This window comes from Vulpes lagopus, chromosome 12, assembly GCF_018345385.1.
Source record: "Vulpes lagopus strain Blue_001 chromosome 12, ASM1834538v1, whole genome shotgun sequence".
In the NCBI taxonomy this organism is placed as follows: Eukaryota; Metazoa; Chordata; class Mammalia; order Carnivora; family Canidae; genus Vulpes; species Vulpes lagopus.
In genome coordinates this window covers 40,466,191-40,482,579 of record NC_054835.1, presented here as the reverse complement: position 1 = coordinate 40,482,579, position 16,389 = coordinate 40,466,191, and the positions used below count along the sequence as shown (strand labels likewise).

The 16,389-nt window shown below is 57.4% G+C and overlaps 1 protein-coding gene across 1 annotated transcript; it reads left to right on the top strand.

Annotated features, from left to right (window-relative positions):
* The first annotated feature begins 76 nt into the window (after positions 1 to 76).
* Positions 77 to 7,310, top strand: P3H4 (prolyl 3-hydroxylase family member 4 (inactive)). The gene is made up of 8 exons (XM_041726715.1): positions 77 to 1,114; positions 1,529 to 1,681; positions 1,775 to 1,946; positions 2,609 to 2,737; positions 3,621 to 3,766; positions 4,475 to 4,558; positions 6,430 to 6,574; positions 6,874 to 7,310. The coding sequence occupies exons 1-8, from the start codon at positions 635 to 637 to the stop codon at positions 6,894 to 6,896; spliced, it is 1,332 nt and encodes a 443-aa protein (XP_041582649.1). The 5' UTR covers positions 77 to 634; the 3' UTR covers positions 6,897 to 7,310.
* The last annotated feature ends 9,079 nt before the right edge of the window (positions 7,311 to 16,389 follow it).

The window sequence follows — 16,389 nt, the reverse complement described above, 5'->3', positions numbered from 1 at the left end:
GAGGGGCTCCAGAATCTGGGGATATCTTGGCATCTCCCCGCCCCCACCCCCCCAATGTCCCAGGGAGGGCCTCTCCGGGGACAAGCCGCGGTGCCGCGCGGGGCTGGAGGCCGGTGGGCAGCCGCGGGAGCGCTGCGCGCCTCCCAGTCGCGAACGGGGGTGCGGGCGGCGGGGAGAGGACACTAGCAGTGACTCCTTCGGGGCTAGGGGCGGAGAAGGAAGGAGCAGAAGGGACCGGGTAATGGAAAGACCAGGTGCCAGGGTTTGGGCCGAGTGGAGGAGGCGGCGCTCCGTCAGTTTCTGGACCTTAGGGTGGGGGGTTGTCTTCGCGTGGGGAGGGGCTTTGCGGGCTCCCAGCCCTGCGGGAAGCGTCCTTCCATCCGCTTCCAGAAGGTCAGGGGGCAGACCCCCAAGGGCAGGAGGTGGGCCACCGTAGGAGGCTCGGGACACCCCGGGCCCTCTGCCCCTCGGGGGAGCTGACCCAGCCCGCGACCCCGCCCTCCTGCCCCCGGTGCCCGGCACTAAGACCCAGCGGGCGCGCCGCCCGGCCCCCGCTCCCGCCCGGCCCGCCCGCCGCCCCGCCAGGCCCCGCCGCCTGCTCCGCCCCGGGAGAGCCGGCCGGCGCGGCGCGGCCATGGGGCGGGCGGCGTGGGGGCTGCTGTGGCTGCTGCTGGGCAGCGCCGCGGCGCAGTACGAAAAGTACAGCTTCCGGGGCTTCCCGCCCGAGGACCTGATGCCTCTGGCCGCGGCCTACGGACACGCGCTCGAGCAGTACGAGGGCGAGAGCTGGCGGGAGAGCGCGCGCTACCTCGAGGCGGCGCTGCGGCTGCACCGGCTGCTGCGGGACAGCGAGGCCTTCTGCCACGCCAACTGCAGCGGCCCCGCGCCGCCCGCGGCCTCGCCCTCGGGGCCCGCGCCCGGCCCCGACGGCGGCCGCGGCGAGGAGTGGGCCCGCGAGCTGCAGCTCTTCGGACACGTCCTGGAGCGCGCCGCCTGCCTGCGCCGCTGCAAGCGGACGCTGCCCGCCTTCCAGGTGCCCTACCCGCCGCGGCAGCTGCTGCGCGACTTCCAGAGCCGCCTGCCCTACCAGTACCTGCACTACGCGCTGTTCAAGGTGGGCCCCGCCCCGGCACCCCGCCCGGTGCCCCTCCCCCGGCCCTGGAGTCCCCCCGCCCCCGCGCTCCCAGCCCCGCCGCCTCTTCCCCGACCCGCGAGTCCTCCCGCCCCGCCTCCCCCATCCCTCCTCCCCCTCCCCCGCAGTCCGGGTGCCCCTCGACACCCCCCGGGGCCCCCCCAGCCCCGCCTCGCCTTCCGCGACCCCGGAGGCCTCCCGCATCCCTCCCCGCTCTCCCTCGCGGCCCGGGTGCCCCCCCAGGCCCCGACGCCCCTGCCCAGCCTCGCCCCCGGGGCCCCGCTGGGGCGTGTGGTTCCGAGCGGCCGTCGGGCTCCGTGCGGTCGGGAGCGGAGTCGCGCTCTGCCCCCGACGGCCAAGCCGGCGCTCCCGACCCGCTCTGTCCCCGCCCCACAGGCTAACCGGCTGGAGAAGGCGGCAGCCGCGGCCTACACCTTCCTGCAGAGGAACCCGAAGCACGAGCTAACCGCCAAATATCTCAGCTACTACCGGGGGCTGCTCGACGCGGCCGAGGAGCCCCTCACCGACCTGGAGGCGCAACCCTACGAGGTGGAGGCAGGGGCAGGGCTGGCCCCCAACGGGGCTGGGAGCGGAGAGGAGGTGTTGGCGGGGCTCCCTGACCCTTCCCACGCTCCCCTCCAGGCCGTGTTCCTCAGGGCTGTGAAGCTTTACAACAGCGGAGACTTCCGCGGCAGCACCGAGGACATGGAGCGGGCCCTGGCCGAGTACCTGGCCGTCTTTGCCCGATGTCTGGCCGGCTGCGAGGGGGCCCACGAGCAGGTGGACTTCAAGGACTTCTATCCAGCCATAGCAGGTATTGCCCACCCCCTCACACCCTTGTGGGCCTCCTGCTCTCCCACAGGGCCCTGCTTCCCGGAGCTCTCAGGCCCCTTAGCACAAGTTTTCATCCCCTACATGTTTGTGAAGCACCCAGGAAGTTCTTGGGAGGTGGACAGGAGTGAGGTGTTATCCCGCCCTGGGAGCCTTCAGTCTGTTAAGAGGCATGGGCTACAATCCTGTCCCAAGTGTGGGCATGGGTGCAGAGAGGTGGTGACATCCCACAAGGGGCTGGCGACACTGGGTTCACAGGCCTTCCAGGCAGGAGGGCAATGCAGGGGCAAAGGTGCCAAGGTGCTATGTGCAGGATCAGCCCAGCAGATGGGTGCAGAAGGCAGTTTGTGGTCAGAAATCACACCTGATTGGGATCCCTAACTGTAGGGTCCCTCAGCAGGGGCAGAAAACACCGTCCAAAGCTTCTCTGTCTAGGCTTCTGTCTTACCTCCAAACCTCATCCGCTTCAGAATGCGCCGGCTCCCTCTGGTTTCGGGGTAGGGGTGATGTTAGCTCAGGCCACAGTGGCAGTCCTTAGCACTGTCCTTAGTGTGCTCAGCAAAGTCTTTTCTGGCATCATCTCCTGTGATCGTACAGACTGGGCAGCCACCAGCTCCTCACCACTGCCTCCCCCTCCTCCACTAGATCTCTTTGCAGAGTCCCTGCAATGCAAAGTGGACTGTGAGGCCAACCTGACACCTAACGTGGGCGGCTTTTTTGTGGAGAAGTTTGTGGCCACCATGTATCACTACCTGCAGTTTGCCTACTACAAGTGTGAGCCTCCTGGTGGGCTTGGGGTGGGGGGCAGGGGGCAGAGAGAGTACGGCACTGGGAGTATCACAGAGCCATGGGGAGCCACCCCTCAGAAGTGAGGACCCTGGGTGACGGGAGGGAAGCCTGGGGGTGGCGGGCAGGTGAGAGGGTGGGAAGAACAGAGAGCAGCCTTAGCAGAATTCAGGGACCTCTTAGTTAAATGACTGGGTACCCCACAATTCCACAGAACTTGACAGTTTACATGTCTGTTTATCTCACTTGATATTTTTACCCCCAACCAGCTGACATTACTGGACCCATTTTTCAGTTGAGGAATCTGAGGCTTATATAGTACAAGGGGCCATTAGTCACATGGCTAATGAGAAGTAGCACCAGGGTTTATGGCTCTTCTTGTCTGGGGGAGATCCTGGGCATCAGCTGGGGCTGGGATGGATGATCTCCAGTGTTCCTGCAATGCGAAGATGCCGAGATTCAGATGGTTGCTAGAGTTGGAGCAGAGGAGCTGAGGCCAGTTCCAGTTGGCAAAGAGGTTGAGGGCCAGGCTGCTGGGCTCTCATTCCCTAGTGCCATTATACTCCAGCTGTGTGAGCTTGAGAAACCTACCTAACCTCTCTTTGCCTCAGGTTTCTTGTCTGTAAAATGGGGATGATGATAATGGTGAAGCTTAAGTGACCCGGGCCTGGCACATGACAAGTGCCTGGGACATTCTAGCTTGCCTTATGATTTGGGGGTGGGTGGGTGAGGTGCCTAGAAGATATTCTGGGAGGCAGCTGGGGAGCCAGGTGCACTGGATTGAATTGGGAGATGGGGCTGGGCTAGGAAGGTGTTGTCCCTGAAAGTGGGGCAGTGCCACGGCTGCTCCTCACTCCTGTCCTGCCCGCAGTGAACGATGTGCGTCAGGCTGCCCGCAGCGCCGCCAGCTACATGCTCTTCGACCCTGAGGACAGTGTCATGCAGCAGAACCTGGTGTATTACCGCTTCCACCGGGCTCGCTGGGGCCTGGAGGAGGAGGACTTCCAGCCCCGGGAGGTGGGCACTGCCTTTGGAGGCACTCTCAGGACACATGGTTTAATTAAAAAAAAAAAAAATATATATATATATATATATATACACACACACACACACATACACACACACACACACATATATTGGCTGCTTTGGAAGGCCAGATTGGAAGGGAAAAGAAAGACTATGGGTTGTGACTGGGGTCCTGGGTTCAAAGCTGGCCGCCCCAGCTGAATGGGCCTGGGAACATTACTGATCCTTTCTGAATATGCGGCCTCACCTGAAAAATGGGAGTGGGACTGTCTACCCTGACAGCCCAGTGCTCAGGCTGTGGGAGTCGCAAGATACCTGTCCCTGTCCCCACCTGCTCCCTGCCCCACCTTCATCACTCTCACTACTGGCCTTTGCAGGGACCCCGTAGCTTGGACCAACTAAGGAACCCCTGGAATCTAGGGCAAGACTGGCAGTCGGGGGCACATGGTATCACCCTGGATTTCTGCAATGTGGCAGACATTGCTGATGGATAAGGAACTTTCTAGCAGCCCTCAGAATCCTCCTTAACCCAGGCACTCCCAAGCAGCTGTGATTTTTTTCAGTCAGCATGTGAGCTGATACCTATTCCCTGCTCCTTTGACTGAAAAAGGGTGGGAGACCCAGAGCTCCAACAACTTGGCTCCTCCCCCCATCTGGCCACAGGGTCTGGCTTACCCCCACTTTCTCCCCTCCTCTCAGGAGGCCATGCTCTACCACAACCAGACCGCTGAGCTTCGGGAGCTGCTGGAGTTTGCACACATGTACTTGCAGTCAGATGATGAGGTAAGCAGCCCCCCTGCTGTCTAGGCTGGGCCACGATGGGAACCCTCAATCTTTTTCCAAAGCTTGGCCCCACCTCCTGGTAGTCATATGCTGTGACACAGGAGAGACCTGTCCCTTACCTGTACCTGCGCTTTTCTTCTCACTCCGTGTTCTCATGCTCCCCTTCTCTACATGTCTGAATCTTGCCCAGTAACTCCGCAGCCCAGCTTAAGTGGCAGCTCCTCCAGGAAGCCCTTGGTGCATGCCCTGGTTCTGTCTCCTGGGCTTTCAGGGCCAACTTTGACCCTCTGTGTCTCCCTGGACCTGGAGTCGTTTGCAGCCCTGGTCTATCTCACCGCCAAACCCCTTCTCTAGCTGGGCTCCCAGAGGACTGTGCTCTGGGATGGGACACCAGGTTGTTCCAGCTTTCCCACAGCATCTGCCGCGGAGCTGGTGTTGGGAAACTTGAGTTTGAATGAACCGATAAATGAATGAATGCAGGAAGGAAGGGCTACCATGTGGTACCTTGATTCTTTTTTTTTTTTTTTTTTGAAGATTTTACTTATTTATTCATGAGAGACACACAGAGAGAGGCAGAGACATAGGCAGAGGGAGAAGCAGGCTCCCTATGGGGAGCCCGATGTAGGGCTCAAAGCCAGGTTCCCAGGATCATGACCTGAGCCAAAGGCAGATGCTCAACTCCTGAATCACCCAGGTGTCCCAGTACCTTGATTCTGAACGAGGGTTTGAGCATCTGAATTTTGGTGAGGTGTTTCTGTTCGGTGCTTTTTTTTTTTTTTTTTAAGATTTTTATTTATTTATTCATTCATGAGAGACACAGGGAGAGAGAGAGAGAGAGAGAGAGAGAGGCAGAGATACAGGCAGAGGGAGAAGCAGGCTCCATGCAGGAAGCCTCACATGGGACTCGATCCCAGGTCTCCAGGATCAGGCCCTGGGCTGAAGGCGGCGCTAAACCGCTGAGCCACCCGGGCTGCCCTGCTCAGTGCTATTTATTCATTCCCCCCTTTGTTCACTCTCCTGTGCCCCTACTTATTACATATGGGGCAGGGGCCACATCATTTGTACCCCGCCTTTGGTGATAGCCCGCTGGGCCCCACCACTTACCAGTTGGGTGGCCTCCAGGCAAGTCTTAGGTAGCTCTTGAACTTCTGTTCCTGCATGTGGAATGGGAAGGATGATGCCCATGTCACACCAGCGTGACAGTGAAACGAGATCAAGTATGGAAAGTACTTAGTACAGGTGCTCGGTAAATGGTGGCCAATTTGATTACTGTTATTCTTGGCCTGCTGTTTGTCAGACACTGTGTGGGGCTGGGCTAAGTTGATGGAAGGCACCATCCTTTCCCTAAGTAGCTCACAGTCTAGTGGGTGGGTGGGGAGCACAGACAGTGCTTGGGAGAGATCAGCACCGGCTACCAGAGGAGGGCTCCAGATCCAACCAGGCTCATGGGCCAGGGTCACATCCTTGATGCCTGGCGTTGGCGAGGTTAACGAGAGCTGTCCAGGCGCTATCCGGGCGCAGGGTGGTGGTTGGGGAGACGATCATGTTCCTGGCCAGGAAACTGCATGAGCAGACAGTATGCCTGGATTAGCAGCATTTGCTCTGGAATTCATGCTTGGAGAGGGAACACTTATGCTGACGTTGAGTCTCTGCTGGGGGAGCGCCATGCATCTGCTCCAGGAGCAGTTTGGGAGTGGTACCTTATGGGAGAAACTCTCAGATCAGTCCTGGGTGGGATCCTCTGCCTGGGGAAGGAGGGGCTTTGGGGACTGAGATGGGGTGAGGGGGGTGCATCTCATCCAGGAAGGGAGCCCATCTGGCTTTGCGCCTACTGTGACCTCATTTCTCCCTTCACCCTGGGGCTGCTCTAGATGGAGCTGGAAGAGACAGTGTCGCCCGGAGAGCCCAAAGATCCGCCATCGGATGCTGAGTTCGAGGGCGAGGGGGACTATGAGGAGGGCATCTATGCTGACTGGTGGCAGGAGCCAGATGCCAAGGGCGACGAGGCAGAGGCCGGTCAGTGACTCGAGTCCTGGTGGAGGGTGGGGCAGCAGCTGGGGTGGAGGTTGGTCACAGGATCCACGTCCTGGGCTGCAGAGGCAGTCGGAGTGCTGGGACCCCTCCTCTGGGGCCTTCTAGCCTGTTAGCCAACCGTGTGTGTGAGGGCGTGGCATCCTTTCTGGAGCTGGGACTCAGCTGAGGCCTGTCCATGGGAGCCTCTCTCCCGCCTGCCCCCATCCCCCAGGACAGCACCTAGATACTTGCTGGGAGTGGGGGGGGGGGGCTAACCCCATGTTCCCTCCTTTCCTTTTCAGAGCTGGAGCCTGACCTAGCATGAGAAGAGGGCCACCCTCATATCCCTCAAGAGTTGGGAAAGCTTCAGCCCCGTGGGACCGCCCTCACCAGCCTGGGCAGCAGCAAGAACTATTTATTAAAAATGTAAAATGGACAGAGCTGACCAGGCCCCATCCCATCCCACCTGTGCTTCCCAGGCCCCTCCTGTGTCCTCTAGGGCTCTGGGCCACGGGATGGTGGTGCTACAGCTGCTGATGGCCCATCTTCCTCTCCAGTGCTCTCCTCACCCGGACAGGCTGCTGGGGAAGAAGGTTCCTGCTCCTCCAAGTGGAGTCTCAGCCTGAATTTCAGGGACAGCAGAGGGGCAACTGGTGTCGTGAAGACCACTGGACCAGGAGTCCAGTGGTTCCTGGTACACTGGCAGTGGGTGCTCAATAAATGTTTCTTGTTGAATGGATTGCAGGACCTGGGGTCCAGTCTCCCCTGGCCTGAGGGTGCAGGTAGTTCCCTCCCTCCCTCCACGTCCATCTCCCCTGTTTGCACATAAGGGATGGGTGAGGGCTCAACTCTTTGGCCTTGGATCCTGGGCATTTGTGAGCAGAGTGCAACTGCAGATCTGCCCACCAGGAGGCGTGAGCACGCAGTTCCTGCCCCAGTGCCTGGAAGGTGGTTTCAGATTTCTAAGATGGGCTGCCCTACATTCTCCTGGTTCAGCATTGCTTCCCTCTGGGGAGTGTGGTAAGCACGGGGGGCGGGGGGGGGGGGGCTACGGACATTTCCGGCTTTTACTTTCTAGCCATTTCCTGACGCAGATTCTCCAGGGTCTGAGCAAGCGTGCCCTGCCCTGCTCTCTGCCCATTCTCCCATTCTTCACATTTAACAGATGTGGGGGGCTCCATATCAGCAGCCAGAGGGGCCCCAGACTCACAGGTCGATAACATGAGACCTCATGGTGGCAGTGGACCTGCCAGATCCTCTTGCCCAATCTTCATCAGCTCTAGGGGGCAGGGAGTCTGGAGGTACAGAGGTAAGGGTGATGCCAGGTGGCTAATTGAGCGCTGTGATGCACCGGTGTCCCCTCCAGCCCCCCTAGTTCCACAGTAGAGGGGCAGGCACTCTGGAGAGGGGCCCTGGGCCGGGACCAGGCAGGTAACAGTTCTGACTCCCTATGTTTCAGGTCTCCCTGGAGGCAGGGTGGTGTAGGAGGCTTCTCTTCCTACTGGAGGGTGGGGCTGATGCTGGGAAGCCCGGTTCTCACTGTCCGCACCCCTGCCCTCCCCACAGATGTGCCAGGTGACCTGGCCTGGGCCCTGCCCATCTCCGTGCCCAGGAGGACTCTCTGCCTCACCCCAAACCCCTCCCCTGGGTCTCTGGTGGGGACGACGACAGGAAGACCAGACAGAGTCAGTCTGGAGCAGGGTTGGGGCAAGGCTGAGGGCACCGGTGACCTCACTCCTCCCAGTCTCGGTGTCCGGTAGGTGGGTCTGCAGCGGTGGCGTCCCCTCGAAGCCTCCCAGGTGCCGCGGTGGCCCCGCCCTGCCCACCCCACCCCTTTCTAGCTGCTGGGCGGTCAGCCTCCACTGAGGCCCCGCCCCCCGTTTCTGGGAGGGGCTGCCCTTGGGGCTGGCCCTTCAGAGGGTGGGGAGCCGGGACGTGCTGGAGCGCGCCTGCTGTGAGTAGGAGCTTTGGAATCTGGACAGCTGGGTGTGAGTCTGAAAGGGCGTGTGCGCAGGAGCAAGGAGGTCTGTGCGCTTGTGTGTCTATGCTGTGTGGACGTGTGGTTCCGGGTGGGAGCCTGTGCCTGCGTGCACGTGTCTGAGGGTGTGGCGGTTTCACGGGTGACCGAAGGTGTTTCTGCACACGGATGCGTGAGACTGCGTGTACTTGTGAATGTGTATCTAGATGGGCTCACTCACTCAGCACGTGTTTATTGAGCAGCTGGTACGTGCTAAGCACACTGTTGGCGCTGGCATACAATAGAGCAAAGCAGGCCAGGCACCCTGCCTTCGCGGAGTTTGCGTCCCAGCAGAGAGACCTGCAATAAACAGTAGGTGTTGTAATGAATCTTCATGCGGTTAGTCTGAGAAATCAGACAGAAAAAGAGACCTGGGGAGGTGCCATTTAAGAGGTGTGTTGTGTGTGTCTAAGTGTGCATCTGAGAGTGGCGTCTGGAGTGTGTGGTGGTGAGACAGTCCTTGGGGGCGGGGGTGTCCCCTGGAGGCAGGAGGCCAGCCCCTGCCTCAGCCCTTTCCCCACAACTAGGCTGTAGCTTGAGCCCTTACTCAGCTCTCCTCTTCCAGGCAGCCAGCAGCCCCTCCCATCTCTCCATGATGCCGGCGTCTCCCCACTGCCAGGCCAGCTCCCCAAACCGGTGAGACCGAGTCCCATCGTGGGGCCTGCAGCCCATTCTCCCAGCCACACCCAGGGCAGACACCCTCGCCTCCTCCACATCTGTCTCACCTGGTCCCTCCTTACCCCACCCTCCAGCAACCTGCCTGGCACCGCATCAGTCATAGCATCTGTAGTGTAATGGGTAGAAGGATGGGGAAGGCCAAAAAGGGACTGGGGATGGTGACCTCACACAATAGGGCCAGGCTCCGATGCCACGGAGGTGCCCGGACCCAGAAAGACCCTGTCCTGAAGCAAGCGTCACGCTGCAGCATATTGAGTACCTACCATGTGGTGGGCACTTGGCGGGTTCTTCATAACCCTTAAAGCAGGCTTGTGACATAGGTATCAGCTCCCTTCTGCTACAGGTTAGGCTGAAGAATGAGGAACAACTTGTCCAAGGTTTCTCAAATTGAGTGATAGTGGCTGAGCTGCATTTGAAATTTCTCCCTGGGACGCCTGAGTGGCTCAGCAGTTGAGCATCTGCCTTTGGCTCTGGTGGTGATCCCAGGGTCCTGGGATCCAGTCCTGCATTGGGCTCCCCACAAGGAGCCTGCTTCTCCTTCTGCCTATGTCTCTGCCTCTCTCTCTGTGTCTCTTATGAATAAAATGAATTTAAAAATCTTGAAAGAAAGAAAGAAAGAAAGAAAGAAAGAAAGAAAGAAAGAAAGAAAGAAAGAAAGAAAGAAAGAAACTTATCTCCAAAATCGATGCTGCTCAGAGAAAGGAGAGAGAGAGATGCTGGCTTTAGGGCCAGATGTGTGCACAAAGCCCCCACATTGCCTCAGCCCACTGAGGGAGGTGTGGGGTTCTAGGAGGGCTGGAGGAAGCAGGTAGGGAGGGGAAAAGAAGAGTGGGCAGTCAAATTCTGCATTTCAGCCCCAATTCCAGGGCCTGTGCCTCCCCGCTGCCCCCCATCGTCAGCTCCATGGAATTGGGCCAATGTTCAGGAGCCTGGGGACAGATTTGCCAGGGTCACTTAGGCCAGCACCTTCCTGAATCTGCAAAGTGAGGACCAATGGACAGGGAAAGTGCCACAGGCTCTTTGAAAATTCCAGTAAATTCTAATGGAAGAATTTCCTCCCCGCCCCTTAGGTTTGAGAAATAGTTCTTTTTTTTTTTTTTTTTTAAGACTTTATTCATGAGAGACACAGAGAGAGAGAGAGAGAGAGAGAGAGGCAGAGACACAGGCAGAGGGAGAAGCAGGCTCCATGCAGGGAGCCCGATGTGGGACTTGGTCCCAGGACTCCAGGATCATGCCCTGGGCTGAAGGCAGGCACTAAACCGCTGAGCCACCCAGGCTTCCCTGAGAGATAGTTCTTAAAGTCACACCTCCTACACCCTGGTAGGAGGAGTAGGGTCTTGCCTGGGGACAGAGAGCGACCCCCTCCCTGTGTCAGAAGGCTGTGTCCAGTTGGCACTAGTGCCAATAGCAGGTGTAGGGCCCTAGCCCCCCTGCAGCTCCCCACTCTGGGGTCTTCATCTAGGTCTTGCAACCCCTCTCCAAGGACAGTCCTGGCATATGGCCTCACCTTCATGGATGGGGAAACTGAGGCCCAGAGAGGCTAGAAGGCTGGCTTAGCCCCAAGATGACTCAAGGATTCGGTGGGAATATGTTGGGGCCTGAGGGCTGCCCATCAGAGCCAGCTCCAGGCCAACCTGTGGACACATCACCTGTAATCACCACCTGCCTGGGTCTCACTTGGCGCCCGAGCAACTGGATAACATCTCTTCTGTCCCCCAGACAGCTTTGGGGTGGGAGCACCTCACACCCATGACTCAGGAGGGGAAACTGAAGTAAGGGGGGGGAACATGCCTGCTTTTTCTCACACACACACACACACACACACACACACACACACACACACACACCACCCGTATACTTAATCCTCTGAATCTGAGGAAGAACTCAACTCACTTAGGTAAGCCACTCCCAATGAAGAGTCAAGGAGACCTTGACATTTTCCATTCTGGGTCACTTTTTCATCTTTCCTTTTTTAGGAGAAGAGTGGGATATTACATTCTTGGAGCAAAGTAAGGAGTGGCCCCATTGAGATGCCTTCCTTTTCCCTTGACCACTTGGCTAAATCCTGGTGGCCTTCCTGGAGGAAGCTAGGAAGGAGCACAGTTCAGCCAGTCTGAGTGGCAAGTCTGGCTTCTTTCCCCCTGGCCCTGAAGGGTGTGGGGAGCAGGGGGCCTCTTAGAGGCCTTGCAGCCATGAAGGACATCCCATTAGAAGGTTTTTGAGGGGTGGGGGGTGCCTGGCTGGCTCAGTCAGAGGAGCAAGTGACTCTTGGTCTCAGGGCTGTAAATTCAAGCCCCACATGGCACGTAGAGATTATTTAAAAGTAAAATCTTAAAAGAAAAAAGTGCTTTTGGTATCTCCAAATGAGGTTAGGCTCACAGTTACAGAGACACAGGGATAGGAATGAAGTCAGAAAATGCTTGTCACATGACTTTAACCCTTTAGCACAATTATTTTGACAAACTTGGTTGTTGTTGTTGGTGGGTTTGTTTTTCTCCTTTGATAATACATTGGGATCCTCAAAAATGGAAATGTCCCAGGCCTTGGAGCGCACCCACCGGCCTGCCCTGCACACACTAACACACGCCACACTTTGGATGGACCTGGCCTCTCTCCAGCACCCTGAGCGTGTGCCCAGTCCAGGCTTCACCCACCCCCACGCTCCCTGCCCCCCCCTCCCAAGTTCTCTGCCTGTGCCATAAATTATCCATGAGCTGGAAGTTGGCTGCTGCTTCCACTGAAGGCTGAAGTGCTGATGAAATATTCAGGGATCTCAACTCTCAAATTCCCTGGTGGCCGCAGGATGGGACTGGGGAGGACGGGATTCATGTACCAGGTTAGGGGGGGCCTCCAAGCCCTGGCTGCAGCTCCTGCCCTGCTGGAGTCTAGGGAGGTGGGGGAAAGGTCTCTGCCAAATCCAGGGCCCTGGTCTGGGTGGTGCCCTCTTGGTGTAGAGGCTTGAGTGGCAGTGAGCAGAGGTTACTGATTTCCAGCCCCAGGGAGGGCTGGCCAGCCCAAGGCCTCCCTAGCTCCCCGGCTCTTGAATCCCAAAGTCCCCCCACCCACCCAAGTTCCATCTTGAGGTGACTTCCCACACAACTGGTTCCCATCTCCCTCTAACACATACCCTGCCCCCCACCTTTGTAGAGGTAGGAAAGACCTAGGTTGGTGGGTCTGAGGGGCTGGTGGGCAGGAGACGAGGTTCAAGTCCCAGCTCTGCCAGGAATTTGCTTGTGTGACCCCAAGGTCAGACCTTCTTCTCCTAGTTCTAGACTCATTTTACACACACACACACACACACACACACACACACACACACACAAGAAAGGAGGCTCTGATGGATTGTGTTTTCTTCCTTTTCCTAAGAACTCTTCACGGTTTGGGGAGAAATCCTGTTATCAGTGTGTGTGTGTGTGTGTGTGTGCACTTGCACATGTGTGTGCCAGAGGAGGGGCGGCCTTTCTGTGGGAAGGCGCTTGTCTGGGCAGGCATTTCTCCCAGCTTGTTGGGAGAGGGAGGGGCAGGCAGGCTGGCAGGCGGGTGGGGCCTCAGCTGTGTCAGCCTGTGCCAGGAGTCACCCAGGCCAGGAGCAGCAAGGGGGTGACTCAGGTAGCAAGGTTCTCTTGGCTGCGTCCCCCCACCCAAACTCTCAGGAGGGGGCGGGAGTTGCTCAGAAAGCTGGGAAGATACAGATCAAGAATATAGTCCCAATTCTTGGAGCCCACCCTGCTGAGTTCCTGAAATTCTGCAATCCCATCTTTTTGGGGGCTTGGGGTAGGGAAGGGGGGACAGTCATCCCCTGGAGAGGTCCTGACCCTCTTCCAGCCTCTCCATCCACCACCACCTCTAGCCCCTGGTATCTCCCCCTGGCTTGTGCTATTTCTGGCCATCCTATCTCTGTTTTCTTGTCTCCCTGTTTTCCTTTTGACATTCCATGCCCGCCCACACGCCTTGCAGTGAAGTGTCTTGGGAGCTACCTCTATAATTAAGAGCACTCCCCAGGCTGGCTGGGCACACACCCTCAGGACCCAGCTGTGGGCAGTCTCTGGCCTCCAGACTCCTCCCCAGGACAAAGAATAGCACAAAAAGCAGGAGTACCTCACCACCACCACCCGCACCCACCCCCGACTCCCCACCTCTGCCCAGGGGCCTTGCACCTTCCTATGTGCTCCTTCTCCCAGCAATGGCTGGCCCCTCTCCAGGCTCTTCTGCAGCCGAGGTTGTCTTCCTAGCCCTGAAGGGATCACACTAAGCAAGTCCCCCCACCCTAACACCAGTGGGCAGGGGCCAGAATACAAATGGAGGCCCATACACAAAGATCTAAATTAGCCACAAATTAAACTAACAAACTGTTAAATAAGATGCACCTTGACAAGGATACCCCCACAACGCCCTCAAAGGCCAGGATGGAACTGAGAGTTCTGATTCCTTCTCGGAACACAGCATCTTGGGGATGACTGTTCCCTGACCCCCAGCCCCTGGGCCATCTCCCCTTCCCTTCGCATGCCTGGCTCCCTGCTCACTAGCACATGACAAAGGGCTTCCAGCACATGTGTGTAGATACCCTAGCATCATGTCAGCTGTGTCCATCCCTCCCCTATAACTGTCACCCCTATCACCCCTCTGCCTAAGTGTGCACATAACACACATGCTGCTGTTGTCCGCTCTCAGGAGAAAGAGCCAGAACAAGAGAACTACAGGCCCCCAATGAGGGGTTAGCTCTGGGCAGGGAGTTTCAGTCTCCGGTTCAGAGGTCCAGAGTGTGATCTCAAAGGGCAGAGGGGGTATGTATGCTCTGTAGGCTCCTCCCCTTGTTCCTGTGTGGAGGGGTGCACCTGTGGGAGGACCAGAGCAGGGGCAGGGCCTGAAGTTTAGCCACCCGTTAGTTTACCCCATCTTCCTTTTTAAGATTTAAAAAAAATGTATTTATTTGAGAGAGAGCGCGCGCACACATATACACACACACGCGCACATGCATGAGTGGGAGCAGAGGGAGAGGGAGAAGCAGACTCCACGCTGAGCAGAACTCCTGTTGGGCTCTATCCCAGGACCCTGAGATCATGACCTACTGAAGTCAGGTGCTTAACCTATTGAGCCCCTCCCCTATCTCCTTTTATAGGGGTGGCCATCCCTGAGGACACCTGGGGTCAAAGAGGAGGGAAGAAGGGAGTGTGTCTGTGCTGGGGAGAGTGCTGACACGCCCGGCATTGTATGTCTGAATTTGGGTCTGTCAGGGTTTATCTTGGAGGTAAGAGTACAGAAGGGTGTGTGTGTGGCTTTTGTAGATCTGAATCCCTGATGGCCTCCATGTGGGGAAGGGCCTCCCCCCAGAGAGGGGAATGAGATGGAAGACACAGCAGCGTCTCTTCCACCCCCTTAGATGGCCCAGAGGGCTGCAGAGGATGAGCTGAGGAGGGCCGCATGGCTGTTCACCTTCTCCCAGGGAAGCATCTCTCTGTCCCCACCAGCTCCCCACCCCAACATTGGACCCTCATCATTCCCCTCTTTGCTGGTAACTTCTGTCTCTGGGGCAGCTTGGGATGAGCCCTTTGGTGCCTGTTCCTTCTTTACTCAGAAACCCCAGAAAGCTGCAAAGTTGAATTAACCATTTGTGTTCTTCGCTGCCCCAAGACTCTGCTTCCACTGAACTCTCGGCAAGAGAAATTAGCTTAAAATTCAGGAATACGAAGTGAAGCCAGACACAACAAGGAACTTAGAATAAGGAGACAAGGCTATTCATACAAGGGACGCTGAAGAATTTCCTTTCCTGGAGATCTGTCAGAGAAATCAAGGCCTTATAAAGGCTTGGAGGAAGGGGACTTGTGGCCACAGTGACTCTCATGCCTGTCCCTAGGCGCTTCCTCACCCCCTGAGACCAAATCCCCTACACAGCCAGCACTTTGCAGTAAACATCATTTTCTGATTCTTTTCTGTATCCTACAGGTGAATCCTCAGTGCCAGAGAGGCACACAGTAGGTGCTTAATAAATGTGCAGAAAATCCCTTGACCTGGGAGGAGACACAGCTCTTATTCCAGTCTTTCCTGCTGCTGTAGGAGGTGCCTCCGCCCAGTCCCAGTCTGATGCTTAGCTTTGGGGCAGGCATGTTGCAGCTTGTTACAGGCTGACATACAGGGAACATTCTAGGGAGACACACACACACGATTTATTCTTTTTTTTTTTTTAAGATTTTATTTGTTCATGAGAGACACACAGAGAGGCAGAGACACAGGCAGAGGGATAAGCAGGCTCCATGCAGGGAGCCCGATGTGGGACTCGACCCTGGGTCTCCAGGATCACACCCGTGGCCTAAGGGGGTACTAAACTGCTGAGCCACCCAGGGCTGCCCCACAGGATTTATTCTGAAGCCCTATTTGTGTCCCTCTACTCCACCAGGCTCTTCCACTCCTCTGTAGTCAACCAGCCTTCCCAGCCTGTACACTGAGAGAGGAGGAGAGGAAGGAAGGAATGAAGTCAGGCTTGGGTCTGGGAAGTGTGTGTGTCTGTGCGCAGGGGTGGAGGTGGGGAGATGGGCAGGGGATGGGGAGAGCAAGGAGAGGGAGGAAGTGAAACCCTAGGGTTGGGAGCTCTATTTCTCCCAAGCTGAGGGCTGGCCATGGTACTGGGTACTGGGGACTGCTGGTACTGCCTGGCTGGTGGCTAGGGGGAGCAAATGGGGCGGGGAGGGACAAAGTAGGAAGATACTCAGAAAAGCAAGAGGAGGGGGAGTCAAGGCAACTAAATGAAGGACAGTGCCTTCGCATGTGGGATGGTATCTGGTTAAGGATGTTGATGTCTCCTTGACCCCCTCCAGGGAGGCTTCTTGGATGGCACAAGCCTCAGAAGTGAGACTGTTTTGGCCATCATTCCTTTCTCTGGTGGGAAAGTGGTCAAGGATACTGCGGGGGTGCCTTCACCTAGCCCACCCCAGGTGCCAGCGTGGGGACTATGGAACTTGTTGGAGGGAGGACCTTTCCCTGAACAACCACTCCCCCAATTCCCACACACTCACAGTGGCTATGGTGACCTGTTTATACTTAGCTCTCTGGGAACCTCTTGAGGATTGGGATCATTTTGGTTTTCTGTGTTACCAGGGTCTAATCTGGTGCCTAGCATACAGTTGGT